This window comes from Ranitomeya imitator, chromosome 10 (genome assembly GCF_032444005.1).
Source record: "Ranitomeya imitator isolate aRanImi1 chromosome 10, aRanImi1.pri, whole genome shotgun sequence".
Classification (NCBI taxonomy): Eukaryota; Metazoa; Chordata; class Amphibia; order Anura; family Dendrobatidae; genus Ranitomeya; species Ranitomeya imitator.
Genome location: NC_091291.1, coordinates 112238056 through 112258973, shown reverse-complemented (window position 1 = coordinate 112258973; position 20918 = coordinate 112238056). Strand labels below are relative to the sequence as shown.

The 20918-nt window shown below is 43.9% G+C and overlaps 1 protein-coding gene across 1 annotated transcript in view; it reads left to right on the top strand.

Moving 5' to 3' along the window:
- TNFRSF14 (TNF receptor superfamily member 14) overlaps positions 1–20918 on the top strand; it is a 245845-nt gene that overhangs the window by 204253 nt on the left and 20674 nt on the right. Inside the window, exon 5 of the mRNA XM_069740724.1 lies at positions 20758–20848. Coding sequence (XP_069596825.1) covers positions 20758–20848 — 91 coding nt within the window. The remainder of the gene's footprint in view (positions 1–20757; positions 20849–20918) is intronic.

Here is a 20918-nt window from a genome sequence, read left to right as displayed (position 1 = left end):
GTAGGTCCTTCCTTGCCGTGTCATTGGTGCCAACATGTATCAGAAGAAATGGGTGGACGTCCTTGGAGCTGAAGAGCTTTGGTATCCTATCGGTCACATCCTTGATCATCGCACCTGGAAGGCAGCATACTTCTCTTGCAGTTATGTCCGGTCTGCAGATGGCTGCTTCGGTGCCTCTCAGTAGTGAGTCTCCCACCACCACCACTCTTCGTTGCTTCTTGGCTGTACTTTTTGCTGTCACTTGTTGCTGTGTGCCCTTTTCTTTTTTGCTTGCTGGTATTGCTTCATTCTTAGGTGTGCCATCTTCATCCTCTACAAAGATTTGATATCGGTTCTTCAGTTGTGTGGTTGGTGATTTCTCCATGGTCTTCTTGCTTCTTTTGGTCACATGCTTCCACTCATCTGCTTTTGGAGGTTCTCTGACACTTTTTGCACCTTCTGTGACCAGTAGAGATGCTTCTGTTCTGTCTAGAAAGTCTTCATTCTCTTTGATGAGTTTCAAAGTTGCTATTCTTTCTTCCAGACCCCGCACCTTTTCTTCTAAAAGGGCCACTAGTCTACACTTCTGACAGGTGAAATTGGATTCTTCTTCTGGTCGATCTGTGAACATGTAGCACATGCTGCAGCTCACCATGTAGGTTGTCACATCTGCCATGTTGCTCCTAGATCCTGAGATCCAGAGTTGGTCCCTCTGTTTTTTCAGAACGTGGTTCGTTTGCATGGGATTCCGGAGAACATCGTTTCTGACAGGGGATCCCAGTTTGTGTCTAGATTTTGGCGGACGTTCTGTGCTAAGATGGGCATTGATTTGTCCTTTTCGTCTGCATTCCATCCTCAGACGAATGGCCAGACGGAACGAACTAATCAGACCTTGGAAACTTATTTAAGGTGTTTTGTTTCTGCTGATCAAGATGACTGGGTTACCTTTTTGCCGCTTGCCGAATTTGCCCTTAATAATCAGACTAGTTCTGCTACCTTGGTTTCTCCTTTCTTTTGTAATTCGGGGTTTCATCCTCGTTTTTCCTCTGGTCTTGTGGAGCCTTCTGATTGTCCTGGAGTGGACATGGTGGTGGATAGGTTGCATCAGATTTGGAGTCATGTGGTGGACAATTTGAAGTTGTCCCAGGAGAGGGCTCAGCAGTTTGCTAATCGCCGTCGCCGCGTGGGTCCTCGACTTCGTGTTGGGGACTTGGTGTGGTTGTCTTCTCGTTTTGTTCCTATGAAGGTCTCTTCTCCTAAGTTCAAGCCTCGGTTCATCGGTCCCTATAGGATCTTGGAAATTCTTAACCCTGTGTCGTTTCGTTTGGATCTCCCGGCATCGTTTGCTATTCATAATGTGTTCCATCGGTCGTTGTTGCGGAAGTATGAGGAACCTGTTGTTCCTTCGCTTGAGCCTCCTGCTCCGGTGCTGGTGGAGGGAGAATTGGAGTATGTTGTGGAGAAGATCTTGGATTCTCGTGTTTCCAGACGGAAACTCCAATATTTGGTCAAGTGGAAGGGTTATGGTCAGGAGGATAATTCTTGGGTGGTTGCCTCTGATGTTCATGCTGCTGATTTGGTCCGTGCTTTTCATGGGGCTCATCCTGGTCGCCCTGGTGGTTCTCGTGAGGGTTCGGTGACCCCTCCTCAAGGGGGGGGTACTGTTGTGAATTCTGTTTTTGGGCTCCCTCTGGTGGTTACAGATGGTACTGGGTGACTTGTGTTCTCTGTGGTCTCTGGTGTCCACCTGTTCCATCAGGATATGGGAGTTTCCTATTTATCCTGGCCTTCTTGTCATTTCCTCGCCGGCTATCAATGTAATCAGTGTGTCTTGTTACCTCTGCTTCCCGCTTCTGTAATCTTCAGGACAAGCTAAGTTTTGATTTTCTTGTTCCACGTTTAGCTTTATTTTTTGTCTTAGTCCAGCTTGCAGATATGTGATTCCTTGCTGCTGGTTGCTCTAGTGGGCTGAAATTACTCCTCATGTTCCATGAGTTGGCACATGAGTTCAAGTAATTTCAGGATGGTTTTTTGTAGGGTTTTTCGCTAACCGCGCAGTTCACTTTTGTATCCTCTGCTATCTAGCTTTAGCGGGCCTCATTTTGCTGAATCTGTTTTCATCACTACGTATGTGCTTTCCTCTCATTTCACCGTCATTACATGTGGGGGGCTGCTATTTCTGTGGGGTGTTTCTCTGGAGGCAAGAGAGGTCTGTGTTTCTTCTAATAGGGGAAGTTAGTCCTTCGGCTGGCGCGAGACGTCTAGGAATCATCGTAGGCACGTTCCCCGGCTACTACTAGTTGTGTGTTTAGGTTCAGGATCGCAGTCAGCTCAGGTTCCATCACCCTAGAGCTCGTTTTGTTTTTGTGCTTGTCCTTTTGTGATCCCCTGCCATTGGGATCATGACAGTAAACCACTGTTTGGGCGCATGGGAGAGCTCGGAAGGGAAGGAGCGCCATTTGACCTTTCAATGCAAAATTGACAGGAATTGAGATGGGACGCCATGTTGCGTTTGGAGAGCCACTGATGTGCCTAAACATTGAAACCCCCCACAAGTGACACCATTTTGGAAAGTAGACCCCCTAAGGAACTTATCTAGATGTGTTGTGAGAACTTTGAGCCCCCAAGTGTTTCACTACAGTTTATAACGCAGAGCCATGAAAATAAAAAATTCCCCCCAAAATTATTTTTTAGCCCCCAGTTTTGTATTTTCTCGAGGGTAACAGGAGAAATTGGACCCCAAAAGTTGTTGTCCAATTTGTCCTGAGTGCGTTGATACCCCATATGTGGGGGAAAACCACCGTTTGGGCGCATGGAAGGGCTCGGAAGGGAAAGAGCCCCATTTGGAATGCAGACTTAGATGGAATGGTCTGCAGGCGTCACATTGCATTTGCAGAGCCCCTAATGTACCTAAACAGTAGAAACCCCCCACAAGTGACCCCATATTGGAAACTAGACCCCCCACGAACTTATCTAGATGTGTTGTGAGAACTTTGAGCCCCCAAGTGTTTCACTACAGTTTATAACGCAGAGCCGAGAAAATAAAAAATCTTTTTTTTTCCCCACAAAAATTATTTTTTAGCCCCCAGTTTTGTATTTTCCCAAGGGTAACAGGAGAAATTGGACCCCAAAAGTTGTTGTCCAATTTGTCCTGGGTACGCTGATACCCCATATGTTGGGGTAAACTCCTGTTTTGGGACACGGGAGAGCTCGGAAGGGAAGTAGCACTGTTTTACTTTTTCAACGCAGAATTGGCTGGAATTGAGATCGGATGCCATGTCGCGTTTGGAGAGCCCCTGATGTGCCTAAACAGTGGAAACCCCCCAATTATAACTGAAACCCTAATCCAAACACACCCCTAACCCTAATTCCAACGGTAACCCTAACCACACCTCTAACTCAGACACACCCCTAACCCTAATCCCAACCCTATTCCCAACCGCAAATGTAATCCAAACCCTAACTTTAGCCCCCAACCCTAACTGTAGCCCCAACCCTAACCCTAGCCCTAACCCTAGCCCTAACCCTAGCCATAACCCTAGCCATAACCCTAGCCCTGACCCTAGCCCTAACCCTAGCCCTAACCCTAATGGGAAAATGGAAATAAATACATTTTTTTAATTTTCCCTAACTAAGGGGGTGATGAAGGGGGGTTTGATTTACTTTTATAGCGGGTTTTTTGCGGATTTTTATGATTGGCAGCCGTCACACACTGAAAGACGCTTTTTATTGCAAAAAATATTTTTTGCGTTACCACATTTTGAGAGCTATACTTTTTCCATATTTGAGTCCACAGAGTCATGTGAGGTCTTTTTTTTTTGCGGGACAAGTTGACGTTTTTATTGGTAAGATTTTCGGGCACGTGACATTTTTTGATCGCTTTTTATTCCGATTTTTGTGAGGCAGAATGACCAAAAACCAGCTATTCATGAATTTCTTCTGGGGGAGGCGTTTATACCGTTCCGCGTTTGGTAAAATTGATAAAGCAGTTTTATTCTTCGGGTCAGTACGATTACAGCGATACCTCATATCATTTTTTTTATGTTTTGGCGCTTTTATACGATAACTATTTTATAGAAAAAATAATTATTTTTGCATCGCTTTATACTGAGGACTATAACTTTTTAATTTTTTCGCTTATGATGCTGTATGGTGGCTTGTTTTTTGCGGGACAAGATGACGCTTTCAGCGATACCATGGTTATTTATATCTGTCTTTTTGATCGCGTGTTATTCCACTTTTTGTTCGGCGGTATGATAATAAAGCATTGTTTTTTGTCTTTTTTTTTTTTCTTACGGTGTTTACTGAAGGGGTTAACTAGTGCACCAGTTTTATAGGTTGGGTCGTTACGGACGCGGCGATACTAAATATGTGTACTTTTATTGTTTGGTTTTTTTTATTTAGATAAAGAACTATATTTATGGGAATAATATTTTTTTTTTTTTTTCATTATTTAGGATTTTTTTTTTTTCTTTTTTACACACTTGGAATTTTTTTTTTTAACTTTTTTACTTTGTCCCGGGGGGGACATCACAGATCGGTGATCTGACAGTTTGCACAGCACTCTGTCAGATCACCGATCTGTCTCAGAGTGCTGCAGGCTTACCAAGCGCCTGCTCTGAGCAAGCACTTGACAAGCCACCTCACTCCCTGCAGGACCCGGATCCGCGGCCATATTGGATCCGGGCATGGAGCAGGGAGGGAGGTAGGAGACCCTTGCAGCAACGCGATCACATCGCGTTGCTGCTGGGGTCTCAGGGAAGCACGCAGGGAGCCCCCTCCCTGCGCGATGCTTCCCTGCACCGCCGGCACATCGCGATCATGTTTGATCGCGGTGTGCCGGGGGTTAATGTGCCGGGAGCGGTCCGTGACCGCTCCTGGCACATAGTGCCGGATGTCAGCTGCGATAAGCAGCTGAAACCCGGCCGCGCTCCCCCCGTGAGCGCGGCCGATCGCCCTGGACGTACTATTCCGTCCTTGGGAAGTAGGGCCCACCCCACATGGACGGAATAGTACGTCCATTGGCAGAAAGGGGTTAAAGGCCCAACGCTCCAAACAACACAAGAAACATGATTCCCCTTCCGACCAGACTTGAGGGGTTTCTTTCCTCATCTCTTTTGTTCTCAAAGTGAATTACACTAATCACACATATCCTACTGAGCTGTTTTAACTCTTGGATTATTATATGACTAGATGGTGGCCCGATTCTAACGCATCGGGTATTCTAGAATATGCATGTCCACGTAGTATATTGCCCAGTCACGTAGTATATTGCCTAGTCACATAGTATATTGCCCAGTCACGTAGTATATTGCCCAGTCACGTAGTATATTGCCCAGCCACGTAGTATATTGCCCAGTCACTTAGTATATTGCCCAGTCACTTAGTATATTGCCCAGTCACGTAGTATATTGCCCAGTCACGTAGTATATTGCCCAGTCACGTAGTATATTGCCCAGTCACGTAGTATATTGCCCAGTCACGTAGTATATTGCCCAGCCACGTAGTATATTGCCCAGTCACTTAGTATATTGCCCAGTCACGTAGTATATTGCCCAGCCACGTAGTATATTGCCCAGTCACGTAGTATATTGCCCAGTCACGTAGTATATAGCAGAGACACGTAGTACGGTATATTGCTCAGTCACGTAGTATACTGCCCAGGCACATAGTATATAGCAGAACCATGTAGTATATTGCCCAGTTACATAGTATATTGCCCAGTTACGGAGTATATTGTCCAGCCACATAGTATATTGCCCAGCACAGAGCCACGTAGTATATTGCCCAGCCACGTAGTATATTGCCCAGCCAAGTAGTATATTGCCCAGCCACATAGTATATAGCAGAGCCACGTAGTATATTGCCCAGCCACGTAGTATATTGCCCAGCCACGTAGTATATTGCCCAGCCACATAGTATATAGCAGAGCCACGTAGTATATTGCCCAGCCACATAGTATATTGCCCAGCACAGAGCCACGTAGTACAGTTAGGGCCAGAAATATTTGGACAGTGACACAATTTTCGCGAGTTGGGCTCTGCATGCCACCACATTGGATTTGAAATAAAACCTCTACAACAGAATTCAAGTGCAGATTGTAACGTTTAATTTGAAGGGTTGAACAAAAATATCTGATAGAAAATGTAGGAATTGTACACATTTCTTTACAAACACTCCACATTTTAGGAGGTCAAAAGTAATTGGACAAATAAACATAACCCAAACAAAATATTTTTATTTTCAATATTTTGTTGCAAATCCTTTGGAGGCAATCACTGCCTTAAGTCTGGAACCCATGGACATCACCAAACGCTGGGTTTCCTCCTTCTTAATGCTTTGCCAGGCCTTTACAGCCGCAGCCTTCAGGTCTTGCTTGTTTGTGGGTCTTTCCGTCTTAAGTCTGGATTTGAGCAAGTGAAATGCATGCTCAATTGGGTTTAGATCTGGAGATTGACTTGGCCATTGCAGAATGTTCCACTTTTTGGCACTCATGAACTCCTGGGTAGCTTTGGCTGTATGCTTGGGGTCATTGTCCATCTGTACTATGAAGCGCCGTCCAATCAACTTTGCAGCATTTGGCTGAATCTGGGCTGAAAGTATATCCCGGTACACTTCAGAATTCATCCGGCTACTCTTGTTTGCTCTTATGTCATCAATAAACACAAGTGACCCAGTGCCATTGAAAGCCATGCATGCCCATGCCATCACGTTGCCTCCACCATGTTTTACAGAGGATGTGGTGTGCCTTGGATCATGTGCCGTTCCCTTTCTTCTCCAAACTTTTTTCTTCCCATCATTCTGGTACAGGTTGATCTTTGTCTCATCTGTCCATAGAATACTTTTCCAGAACTGAGCTGGCTTCTTGAGGTGTTTTTCTGCAAATTTAACTCTGGCCTGTCTATTTTTGGTATTGATGAATGGTTTGCATCTAGATGTGAACCCTTTGTATTTACTGTCATGGAGTCTTCTCTTTACTGTTGACTTAGAGACAGATACACCTACTTCACTGAGAGTGTTCTGGACTTCAGTTGATGTTGTGAACGGGTTCTTCTTCACCAAATTAAGTATGCGGCGATCATCCACCACTGTTGTCATCCGTGGACGCCCAGGCCTTTTTGAGTTCCCAAGCTCACCAGTCAATTCCTTTTTTCTCAGAATGTACCCAACTGTTGATTTTGCTACTCCAAGCATGTCTGCTATCTCTCTGATGGATTTTTTATTTTTTTTCAGCCTCAGGATGTTCTGCTTCACCTCAATTGAGAGTTCCTTTGACCGCATGTTGTCTGCTCACAGCAACAGCTTCCAAATGCAAAACCACACACCTGGAATCCACCCCTGACCTTTTAACTACTTCATTGATTACAGGTTAACGAGGGAGACGCCTTCAGAGTTAATTGCAGCCCTTAGAGTCCATTGTCCAATTACTTTTGGTCCCTTGAAAAAGAGGACGCTATGCATTACAGAGCTATGATTCCTAAACCCTTTCTCCGATTTGGATGTGGAAACTATCATATTGCAGCTGGGAGTGTGCACTTTCAGCCCATATTATATATATAATTGTTTTTCTGAACATGTTTTTGTAAACAGCTAAAATAACAAAACTTGTGTCACTGTCCAAATATTTCTGGCCCTAACTGTATATTGCCCAGCCACGTACTATATTGCCCAGCCAAGTAGTATATTGCCCAGCCACATAGTATATAGCAGAGCCACGTAGTATATTGCCCAGGCACATAGTATATTGCCCAGCCACGTAGTATATTGCCCAGCCACGTAGTATATTGCCCAGCCACATAGTATATTGCCCAGCACAGAGCCACGTAGTATAGAGACGTAAAAAATAAACATATACTCACCTTCCGAAGGCCCATTGGAAGTCCTGCTATACTTACCATCCGCCGCCTTTGCCGCTCCTCGCCACGCTCACGGGCCCGCTCCATTGCAAGCGGCAAGGTCCTTGTCGTGCAGGACCTGCTGTGACGTCGCGGTCACATGACAGTGTAGCGGTCACATGACCGTGACGTCACGGCAGGTCATTTTCGCGCAGGCGCACAGGACTTGTGATGACGTCATGGTCACATGACTGTGACATCATGGCAGGTCCTTCTGCCACACCATCCGTGCGACCAGAACGTGCTGGTTGCATAGCGAGGAGTGGGAAAGGCGGCGTAGGTGAGTATATAATCATTTTTTTAATTATTTTTAACATTCAATGTTTTTACTATTGGCGCTGCATAGGCTGCGTCAATAGTAAAAAACTTGGTCACACAGGGTTAGTAGCAGCGGTAACGGACTGCATTACACCGCGGCATAACGCGGTCCGTTACCGCTGCCATTAACCGTGTGTGAGGGCAGACTGGAGGGGTGTATGCGGGCGCCGGGCAGTGAGTGCGGGGAGTAAGGAGCGGCCATTTTCTTCCGGAGTGTGCGCGTCGCTGATTGGTCGCGGCAGCCATGACAGGAAGCTGCCGAGACCAATCAGCGAACGAATAACCGTTACAGAAGGACAGACAGATGGAAGTACCCCTTAGACAATTATATAGTAGATGGAGACTGCCTATGTTCAGTCATATGAACCGTTTCCTTTCTAGCTAAATTTAAATTTCTTTCATTGACGTTTAGAATAATACTGAGGATCTGACAATCTAACTATCCTCTTTAAATTTTGTATTGTTTAGTTAGAATCTAAATTTAATTCAAATAGGTTTTAGATGTCAGGAATTGATGTTTGATCTTACACAATGTTATTTGATTGGTGATACGTTTTCAAGGCCGTGGGGGTGACGGAGAGACCGGACCTCGCCTTCGGCTTTCCCTCACCCAAACTGATGCGAGTGGTTGCATCCTAGTACATCACCACATCATGATTTCCTCCTCCAGGTGTTCACTCTCCACATCTTCACCTCCCCCTCTTGGCTTATATTCTACCCGTTTCTTTCTACTTTTCCTCTTAATCTTACTTTCCCAATCTCATAACTCATTCCCCGTCCAAAAATCATGTGCAGCGCCCCAGAGATCTGGTCGTTGCAGTAACATCGCTCTGCCACTAACGGGAGTGATGGTACGTCTGACTTCACTAAAGGAGTTCTACTGACCAGGTATCACCAAGCACACACTACACTTCACACTCCGGCTACTAGGGGGAGTAAAAGGCTTTATTTATTGGGCCACTCCTCACATTGGTAAAACTAAGGGTTGGACAGGAAGTTAGGGAGAACGAAGCCTGGGAGAGCTCCAGGGAGGACCTGTCAGAACTGGGAAATCTGGCAGGTACCTAGCGAAAGGACAGATTGTTACTGAACCGCGCCTGCACTACCTTGCGGCGGTATCTAAAGAAAGGACACAAAGCGAAGGATATTGCGGACAGAGAGAAAAAGAAATCAAGTACATGGGAGAGCCAGTCCAGTAGGAGTCGTGCCCCGAGAACGGCAACATCCTACTGAGGCGCATAGCCGGAGGCCGGAGCACCGAGGAATTAACAGTCTCCACGCATTACTTCAAACAGCGGCAGGACAGTTAATTACAGGTTGGCTGTCTACCATACAACACCTAAGAAGGACATAGGAGGCAATCGTGGGAGAGGGGCAACACTTGGGTTCCAGAATAACTCCAGGCCTATCTGTCATAAAGGTGCGTCCTAGCCATAACATACCTGGGGGACGGAGAAGAGAAAGATCTGGAAAGAACGAGAACAGAAGTTATGAGGACTATCCTGAATGCTCAGCAGGGAAGCACTACAACACACAGGCGCTAGTTGGTAGGCACTGATTTCCACCTGCAAAGGGAACTCTGGATGTGCCTTCGGAGCGGCCGGTCTCAGACAGCCCTGGTGACAGTGCCCTGGATTGAGGATCCTGAAACCTTCAGTAAAAGGTAAAGAAACTGAACCCTGTGTCCTCGTTACAGTGAATGGATCTCTGTCGGATCCTCTACATATACGTAACAGCACAAGGCAGGGGTGCCCTCTTTCACCTTTATTATACGTATTAACCATGGAACACTTAGCCATTGCGATTCGCAATAACCCATCCATAAAGGGAATGGAGATCCAATCAGAAGAACACAAATTGGCCCTGTTCACTGTTGATGTGCTTGTATACATTACCTCCCCTATAACCAGTATTCCCAATATCATATCAGAGCTGCGAAGATTTGGATCCCTGAGCAACTTTAAAATAAATTCACATAAATCAGAAATACTAAATATCTCACTTTCGCCCTCTCTGGTCTCTCAGTTGCAGTCCTCCTTTCCGTTTAGATGGCGGACGGACTCTCTTAGATATTTGGGCATTACATTAACTTCAAAAACACCACAATTATATGAGGCCAATTATAAAATAGCCCTTCGTAGAGCAGAGATGGATCTGGAAAAATTGAACAAATTACATTTATCCTGGCTTGGAAGGATTAATACCATTAAAATGGACTTACTACCACGCCTCCTTTATTTTTTCCAGACTATCCCAATGGCTCTTCCGCCTTGCTTCTTCTCCAGACTTAAGACAACAATCACAAGATATGTGTGGTCTGGCAAACGTTCGCGTCCTTCATATCAGCTTCTAAGCAGATCTAAACGAACAGGAGGACTGAGTCTCCCAAATTTCCATTTATATAATTATGCATCCCTTGGAACATGTATAACACATATCCCAAATCAAGACGAAAATGCCTCAACAACCATAACTTTAATACACAATTCCCATAGAATCCCAGGGAAAAAGTAAGGCATACCAAGTAAATAAATAAAATATAATATTTTATTAGAGAAAAATAATGACATTTAAAAAGACCAAAACATCTATATCAGACTAGAAACTGCCATTTAAAAACAAAGGCGGATAACAAAGCAGTGACAAATATACAAAAATTGACCTATTTATGCAAAAAAAAAAATTGCCAGAATAATTATCAAAAATTGCCAAAACAGGCTAATAAAAAAGCAAAGAATATGCGGATACATACATATAGAAACTATATATTTATAGTAAAGTGCAAAACAGTGCTAAAGACCTATAGCCATATGAAGGCAAAAACTAGTCCCAATACTTATAAAATATATAGAAACTACTGAAGCACAGTACTATAGTATGTTAGGTATACAAATGGATAAAGGGCCCGATCTCATATATATAAATACACCTCTGTGCTACAACCGCATATACATGCTATAATGACAAGGCAAAAGAGCATAAGACAATTACATAAGTAACTTACATGAATGCTAGGCAAGGCTATAAATCACGCTTGTGCCGCCACCCCTAAATCACAAGCGTGATTTATAGCCTTGCCTAGCATTCATGTAAGTTACTTATGTAATTGTCTTATGCCTTCATATGGCTATAGGTCTTTAGCACTGTTTTGCACTTTACTATAAATATATAGTTTCTATATGTATGTATCCGCGTATTCTTTGCTTTTATATTAGCCTGTTTTGGCAATTTTTGATAATTATTCTGGCAATTTTTTTTTTTGCATAAATAGGTCAATTTTTGTATATTTGTCACTGCTTTGTTATCCGCCTTTGTTTTTAAATGGCAGTTTCTAGTCTGATATAGATGTTTTGGTCTTTTTAAATTTCATTATTTTTCTCTAATAAAATATTATATTTTATTTATTTACTTGGTATGCCTTATTTTTTCCCTGGGATTCTATGGGAATTGTGTATTAAAATCCCTTGGAACATGCATACTAGATTTATTCCATCATAAACATAGTAAAAATAGGTAAGCTTAGAATCAAAGCTTTCATTGACCAACCCCTTAGCAAACATTTGGCAAAAGAAAAGCATACAAGAACAGAAAGGTGACCTTCCCTTTCTCACAAGAAACCTAGTTCTTTTTATCAAAAATGGTAACCAAAAACTTAATATCTCTTCCATCTTGGCCCTTTGACTCCGGTTATCGATAATCCAGATTTTCCCGCGGGCCTGGATAAAGTCATCCTCTTACACAAGCACAAAGATAGTTGCCCGATAATTTATGATTACATAACTCAATCCTCAATAAAGCCCCTGCGATCCCTCTTTGCTGAAACGGATCCCTCTCCCGGCACATGGTTCTTATATGAACAGATTAAGGGCTATATTAATAAGATATCTAAACAGACTAACATATTTAGGTCACTTACTCCCTTCGAGTCGGCCTGCTTGGATGTGAGCCCTCCGACGCATACAATATCGTTCCTATAAAAAATGTTCCAGGAGCACCAAATAACCACACTTAACTCTCCTGCATTTTTCTTGAGATGGGAAAATGAAACAAAACGCTAACACCAGAGGATAGAAATAAGAGCCTCCTCCACACGTTCAGATCTTCACTATGTGCAGATCACCAAGAGAGAAGTTATAAATTACTGACTTGGTGGTATAGATGCCCAGACAGTATCCACAGCATGTTTCCTACCACCCCAGATTTGTGCTGGAGGTGTTGGACGGCGAGGGGATCATATTCACATATTTGGTGGTCTTGCCCACCCATCCACAATTTTTGGGAGGCTGTCTTCGACCTCCATAACAAACTATCCTTTCACAAGATACAGCCTACAATGGAATTAGCTTTATTATCTATATGTGATCTCTCCATTGCCAAATTTAGGAGAGGCCTTCTTAGACACTTTCTAACAGCTGCACGCAACCTAAGACCCCGTTTGTTGTGAATTCTGTTGTCGAGCTCCCTCCTGTGGTCGTGAATGGTACTTCGGCGAGTTCTGTCTATGGGCTCCCTCTGGTGGCTATGAGTGAAGCTGCGGCTTCTGAGGTTCCTTACACAGGTGACGTGGTTTATCCTTTGGTTGGCTGCTCTATTTAACTCCTCTCAGATCGTTACTCCATGCCAGCTGTCAATGTTTTTGCATTCGTTCAGTTCGCTCCTGGATCTCTCTGGTGACCTGCCTTCTCCTGCAGAAGCTAAGTTCATTATAGTCTTATTTTGTTCTCTGTTTTCTTGTCCAGCTGGTTTTCATGATTTTGTCTTGCTAGCTGAAAGCTCTGGGATGCAGAGTCAGAGTTCCCACATCCCAGAGCTCGTCCTGTATGAGGTTTAACTATCAGGTCATTCCGGGTGCTCCTAACCACCAGGTCATAACAGTACAGCTGGCCCAAAGTATTAATGCATCTCAATAGAGGGATAAGAGAACTTCTGAGACCATTTTTTTTTTCTTTGCACTGTGTTTTGTTTCTCTTTTCCCCTAGACCTTTGGGTGGTTCAGGACACAGGTGTAGGTATGGACATTGAAGGTCGGTCCTCTTGTGTGGATCATCTCACTGCAAGGGTACAAAACATTCAAGATTTTGTGGTTCAGAATCTTATGTTAGAGCCTAGAATTCCTATTCCTGACGTATTTTCTGGGGATAGATCTAGGTTCTTGAATTTCAAAAATGTGTACTGTTTCTAGCTTTGAAACCCCGCTCCTCTGGTGACCCCGCTCAACAAGTAAAAATCATTATTTCTTTGTTGCGTGGTGACCCTCAAGACTGGGCATTTTCCCTTGCGCCAGGAGATCCTGCATTGCGTGATGTTGATGCGTTTTTTCTGGCGCTTGGATTGCTTTATGATGAACCTAATTCAGTGGATCAGGCAGAGAAAATCTTGCTGGCTTTGTGTCAGGGTCAGGATGAAGCGGAGGTGTACTGTCAGAAGTTTAGAAAGTGGTCTGTGCTTACTCAGTGGAATGAATGTGCCCTGGCAGCAATTTTCAGAAAGGATCTTTCTGAAGCCCTTAAGGATGTCATGGTGGGATTTCCCATGCCTGCTGGTCTGAATGAGTCTATGTCTTTGGCCATTCAGATCGATCGGCGCATGCGTGAGCGCAAAGCTGTGCACCATCTGGCGGTGTTCTCTGAGCATAGGCCTGAGCCTATGCAGTGTGATAGGACTTTGACCAGAGCTGAACGGCAAGAACACAGACGTCGGAATGGGCTGTGTTTTTACTGTGGTGATTCCACTCATGCTATCTCCGATTGTCCTAAGCGCACTAAGCGGTTCGCTAGGTCTGCCATCATTGGTACGGTACAGTCTAAATTTCTTTTGTCCGTTACTCTGATTTGCTCTCTGTCGTCCTATTCTGTAATGGCATTTGTTGATTCAGGCGCTGCCCTGAATTTGATGTACTTGGAGTTTGCCAGGCGTTGTGGTTTTTTCTTGGAGCCCTTGCAGTATCCTATTCCATTGAGAGGAATTGATGCTGCGCCTTTGGCCAAGAATAAGCCTCAGTACTGGACTCAATTGACCATGTGAATGGCTCCTGCACATCAGGAGGATATTCGCTTTTTGGTGTTGCATAATCTGCATGATGTGGTCGTTTTGGGGTTGCCATGGCTACAGGTCCACAACCCAGTATTGGATTGGAAATCTATGTCTGTGTCCAGCTGGGGTTGTCAGGGGGTACATGGTGATGTTCCATTGCTGTCAATTTCGCCTTCCACTCCTTCTGAAGTCCCTGAGTTTTTATCAGATTACCGGGATGTATTTGAAGAGCCCAAATCCGGTGCCCTACCCCCTCATAGGGATTGCAAATGTGCTATTAATTTGATTCCTGGTAGTAAGTTTCCTAAGGGCCGTCTGTTTAATTTATCTGTGCCAGAACACGCCGCTATGCGGAGTTATATAAAGGAATCCTTGGAGAAGGGTCATATTCGTCCGTCGTCATCACCATTGGGAGCAGGGTTCTTTTTTTTTAACCAAGAAGGATGGTTCTTTGAGACCTTGTATTGATTACCGCCTTCTTAATAAGATCACAGTCAAATTTCAGTATCCTTTGCCGCTGCTGTCTGATTTGTTTGCTCGGATTAAGGGGGCTAGCTGAAAATGTAGGCCCCTTAAAAAATAGTGAGGAAAGAATGGTTGTAGATGACGAGGAAAAAGCTAACATATTAAACACCTTCTTCTCCACGGTATTCACGGTGGAAAATGAAATGCTAGGTGAAATCCCAAGAAACAATGAAAACCCTATATTAAGGGTCACCAATCTAACCCAAGAAGAGGTGCGAAACCGGCTAAATAAGATTAAAATAGATAAATCTCCGGGTCCGGATGGCATACACCCACGAGTACTAAGAGAACTAAGTAATGTAATAGATAAACCATTATTTCTTATTTTTAGTGACTCTATAGCGACAGGGTCTATTCCGCAGGACTGGCGCATAGCAAATGTGGTGCCAATATTCAAAAAGGGCTCTAAAAGTGAACCTGGAAATTATAGGCCAGTAAGTCTAACCTCTATTGTTGGTAAAATATTTGAAGGGTTTCTGAGGGATGTTATTCTGGATTATCTCAATGAGAATAACTGTTTAACTCCATATCAGCATGGGTTTATGAGAAATCGCTCCTGTCAAACCAATCTAATCAGTTTTTATGAAGAGGTAAGCTATAGGCTGGACCACGGTGAGTCATTGGACGTGGTATATCTCGATTTTTCCAAAGCGTTTGATACCGTGCCACACAAGAGGTTGGTACACAAAATGAGAATGCTTGGCCTGGGGGAAAATGTGTGTAAATGGGTTAGTAACTGGCTTAGTGATAGAAAGCAGAGGGTGGTTATAAATGGTATAGTCTCTAACTGGGTCGCTGTGACCAGTGGGGTACCGCAGGGGTCAGTATTGGGACCTGTTCTCTTCAACATATTCATTAATGATCTGGTAGAAGGTTTACACAGTAAAATATCGATATTTGCAGATGATACAAAACTATGTAAAGCAGTTAATACAAGAGAAGATAGTATTCTGCTACAGATGGATCTGGATAAGTTGGAAACTTGGGCTGAAAGGTGGCAGATGAGGTTTAACAATGATAAATGTAAGGTTATACACATGGGAAGAAGGAATCAATATCACCATTACACACTGAACGGGAAACCACTGGGTAAATCTGACAGGGAGAAGGACTTGGGGATCCTAGTTAATGATAAACTTACCTGGAGCAGCCAGTGCCAGGCAGCAGCTGCCAAGGCAAACAGGATCATGGGGTGCATTAAAAGAGGTCTGGATACACATGATGAGAGCATTATACTGCCTCTGTACAAATCCCTAGTTAGACCGCACATGGAGTACTGTGTCCAGTTTTGGGCACCGGTGCTCAGGAAGGATATAATGGAACTAGAGAGAGTACAAAGGAGGGCAACAAAATTAATAAAGGGGATGGGAGAACTACAATACCCAGATAGATTAGCGAAATTAGGATTATTTAGTCTAGAAAAAAGACGACTGAGGGGCGATCTAATAACCATGTATAAGTATATAAGGGGACAATACAAATATCTCGCTGAGGATCTGTTTATACCAAGGAAGGTGACGGGCACAAGGGGGCATTCTTTGCGTCTGGAGGAGAGAAGGTTTTTCCACCAACATAGAAGAGGATTCTTTACTGTTAGGGCAGTGAGAATCTGGAATTGCTTGCCTGAGGAGGTGGTGATGGCGAACTCAGTCGAGGGGTTCAAGAGAGGCCTGGATGTCTTCCTGGAGCAGAACAATATTGTATCATACAATTATTAGGTTCTGTAGAAGGACGTAGATCTGGGTATTTATTATGATGGAATATAGGCTGAACTGGATGGACAAATGTCTTTTTTCGGCCTTACTAACTATGTTACTATGTTACTATGTAGTTGGTTCACCAAGATAGATCTGCGTGGTGCGTATAATCTTGTGCGAATTAAACAGGGTGATGAATGGAAAACGGCATTTAATACGCCCGAGGGCCATTTTGAGTACCTGGTTATGCCATTCGGGCTTTCTAATGCTCCATCTGTGTTTCAGTTCTTTATGCATGACATCTTCCGAGAGTACCTGGATAGATTCATGATTGTATATTTGGATGACATTTTGGTCTTTTCGGATGATTGGGAGTCTCATGTGAAGCAGGTCAGAATGGTGTTCCAGGTCCTTCGTGCGAATTCCTTGTTTGTGAAGGGGTCAAAGTGTCTCTTTGGAGTTCAGAAGGTTTCATTTTTGGGTTTCATTTTTTCCCCTTCTACTATCGAGATGGACCCTGTTAAAGTTCAGGCCATTTACGATTGGACTCAGCCGACATCTGTGAAGAGCTTGCAGAAGTTCCTGGGCTTTGCTAATTTTTATCGTCGCTTCATCGCTAATTTTTCCAGTATTGCTAAACCGTTGACTGATTTGACCAAGAAAGGTGCTGATGTGGTCAATTGGTCCTCTGCGGCTGTAGAGGCTTTTCAGGAGTTGAAGCGACGTTTTGCTTCTGCCCCTGTGTTGTGCCAGCCAGATGTTTCGCTCCCTTTTCAGGTTGAGGTTGATGCTTCTGAAATTGGAGCAGGGGCTGTTTTGTCGCAAAGAAGTTCTGATGGCTCGGTGATGAAACCCTGTGCCTTCTTTTCTAGAAAATTCTCGCCTGCTGAGCGCAATTATGATGTGGGCAATCGTGAGTTGTTGGCCATGAAGTGGGCATTCGAGGAGTGGCGACATTGGCTTGAAGGAGCTAAACATCGCGTGGTGGTCTTGACGGATCACAAGAATTTAACTTATCTCGAGTCTGCCAAACGGTTGAATCCTAGACAGGCTCGATGGTCGCTCTTTTTCTCCCATTTTGATTTTGTGGTTTCATACCTTCCGGGATCTAAGAATGTGAAGGCTGACGCCCTGTCAAGGAGTTTTGTGCCTGACTCTCCGGGTGTTCCGGAGCCGGCGGGTATTCTTAAAGAAGGGGTAATTTTGTCTGCCATTTCCCCTGATTTGCGGCGTGTGCTGCAAAAGTTTCAGGCTGATAGACTTGACCGTTGTCCTACGGAGAAACTGTTTGTCCCTGATAGATGGACTAGTAGAGTTATCTCTGAGATTCATTGTTCAGTGTTGGCTGGTCATCCTGGAATCTTTGGTACCAGAGATTTGGTGGCTAGATCCTTTTGGTGGCCTTCTTTGTCACGGGATGTGCGTTCTTTTGTGCAGTCCTGTGGGACTTGTGCTCGGGCTAAGCCCTGCTGTTCTCGTGCCAGTGGGTTGCTTTTGCCCTTGCCGATCCCGAAGAGGCCCTGGACGCATATTTTTATGGATTTTATTTCAGATCTCCCTGTTTCTCAAAGGATGTCGGTCATTTGGGTGGTTTGTGATTGCTTCTCTAAGATGGTCCATTTGGTACCCTTATCTAAATTGCCTTCCTCCTCTGATTTAGTGCCATTGTTTTTCCAGCATGTGATTCGTTTGCATGGCATTCCAGAGAACATCGTCTCGGACAGAGGTTCCAGTTTGTTTCGAGGTTTTGTCGGTCCTTTGCGCTAAGATGGGCATTGATTTGTCTTTTTCTTCGGCTTTCCATCCTCAGTCTAATGGCCAAACCGAACGAACTAATCAGACTTTGGAGACATATCTGAGATGCTTTGTTTCTGCTGATCAGGATGATTGGGTGTCCTTCTTGCCTTTGGCTGAGTTCGCCCTCAATAATCGGGCCAGCTCGGCTACTTTAGTTTCTCCTTTTTTCTGTAATTCTGGTTTCCATCCTCGTTTCTCTTCAGGGCAGGTTGAGCCTTCGGACTGTCCTGGTGTGGATGCGGTGGTGGACAGGTTGCAGCGGATTTGGACTCATGTGGTGGACAATTTGACATTGTCCCAGGAGAAGGCTCAACGTTTCGCTAACCGCCGGTGTTGTGTTGGTCCCCGACTTCGTGTTGGGGATTTGGTTTGGTTGTCATCTCGTCATGTTCCTATGAAGGTTTCTTCTCCTAAGTTTAAGCCTCGTTTCATTGGGCCTTATAAGATTTCTGAAGTTCTTAATCCTGTGTCATTTCGTTTGGACCTTCCAGCTTCTTTTGCCATCCATAATGTGTTCCATAGGTCGTTGTTGCGGAGATACGTGGCGCCTATGGTTCCCTCCGTTGATCCCCCTGCCCCGGTGTTGGTTGAGGGGGAGTTGGAGTATGTGGTGGAGAAGATTTTGGATTCTCGTGTTTCGAGACGGAAACTTCAGTACCTGGTCAAGTGGAAGGGTTATGGTCAGGAAGATAATTCCTGGTTTTTTGCCTCTGATGTTCATGCTGCCGATCTTGTTCGTGCCTTTCATCTGGCTCATCCTGATTGGCCTGGGGGCTCTGGTGAGGGTTCGGTGACCCCTCCTCAAGGGGGGGGGGTACTGTTGTGAATTCTGTTGTCGAGCTCCCTCCTCTGGTCGTGAATGGTACTTCGGCGAGTTGTGTTTATGGGCTCCCTCTGGTGGCTATGAGTGAAGCTGCGGCTTCTGAGGTTCCTTACACAGGTGACGTGGTTTATCCTTTGGTTGGCTGCTCTATTTAACTCCTCTCAGATCGTTACTCCATGCCAGCTGTCAATGTTTTTGCATTCGTTCAGTTCGCTCCTGGATCTCTCTGGTGACCTGCCTTCTCCTGCAGAAGCTAAGTTCATTATAGTCTTATTTTGTTCTCTGTTTTCTTGTCCAGCTGGTTTTCATGATTTTGTCTTGCTAGCTGGAAGCTCTGGGATGCAGAGTCAGAGTTCCCACATCCCAGAGCTCGTCCGGTATGAGGTTTAACTATCAGGTCATTCCGGGTGCTCCTAACCACCAGGTCATAACACCCGTTACTATAAACAATCAAAATCTCCCTCATGCTCCGAACTTGTTTCGGAATTGAACCATATTTTCAGAATGGAGCAACTGATTGGTCAGGATACTGGAACCTTAGACAAAGTTCTAAACACATGGTCTCCTTGGATTATGTTCAGAGAGACTGCGGACTTGGTGACTTGGCTAGGTTAACTGACTAAATTTTCGAACTACGCATATTTGTATCCAAAATCTCAATGGTGGATTTCCAAGCTTTAATAACAAGCATACCAGAAACAGGTGGAAGTAGACAGGAAACCAGGAACCGAACCTTCCTCCTCCCTTATCTATCCCTTCTTCTTCTATCTCTCTCTTTCTCTATCTCAGTTTAATCCTTATTTATGTTTAAAAAATCTTAAGGTTTGTGTACAATGTAATAACATAGATATTCCTGCTCCCAAATCATATCCAATTCTATTTTTCTATATACATGAGAATTGAACACAGGGAGTCTTTGATAATAACATTCATGAACCTTTGTCGCAATATTGATAGACCGTCCTATTAACTTATAGGTAATATACCCTCAAGATTTAATTATAGCACACAGTTATTGACCCTAGTTCGCCTTATGAATAGTTAAGGGAATAGTACCTTTTCTCACATAGCAGACAAAAGGAATATCGCCACTCAGGTTCATTTCACAACTTAATATACTTTATTGTCCAAAAGTGTTTACAATGAAAATATTATATCAATATGTATCTGTTTGTTGAAGACCTAATTTGTAATGAATAATTATATACAATTTATATCAATAAAATGATTGACACAAAAACTGATATTTGCTTTATATATCAGACACAATATGGCTGCACTTTACAGGAGAGAATCTCCGATTTACAATGCAAAACCCCACAGATGTGCTCATTCTAATAGAATAATGACAGCAAAGGGATGTTGTTTTTGTTTTTTGCTTCCTTTTTTAATTGAAAAGTTGTTTCTTGAGTAGTACGTCGGAAAGTTGCAAGCTACATTTTCCCTTTAACGACAGAGAAAAAAAAAAACTATGTTGAGACCATTTTATTTTGAAGTCCGTTAATTGTGCAAATCTAAGATTATATTAGAGAATTGAAACTCTTCACATAATGTGATTGAAATCGTTCTTCCTGTACAGACCGGAGAGACAGACTGCAGAGAATTCGCACCACATTTTGAAGATTTTCAGTAAAAACATGATCAGAAGGTGAAGACCTTAATGACAGAATCTTTTCTTTTTCTTAAATAGGCGATCCGGTAACGGACACGGAGTGTGACGTATGTCCGAAGGGTCATTACAGCAATACAAACAACGCAGCTCAATGTTCTCCGTGGACCAAGTATGTTGTTTTTTTTCAGTATAACATAATAATGGGCCAGACAATAACGTGTGGCTGGGCGACTATAGGA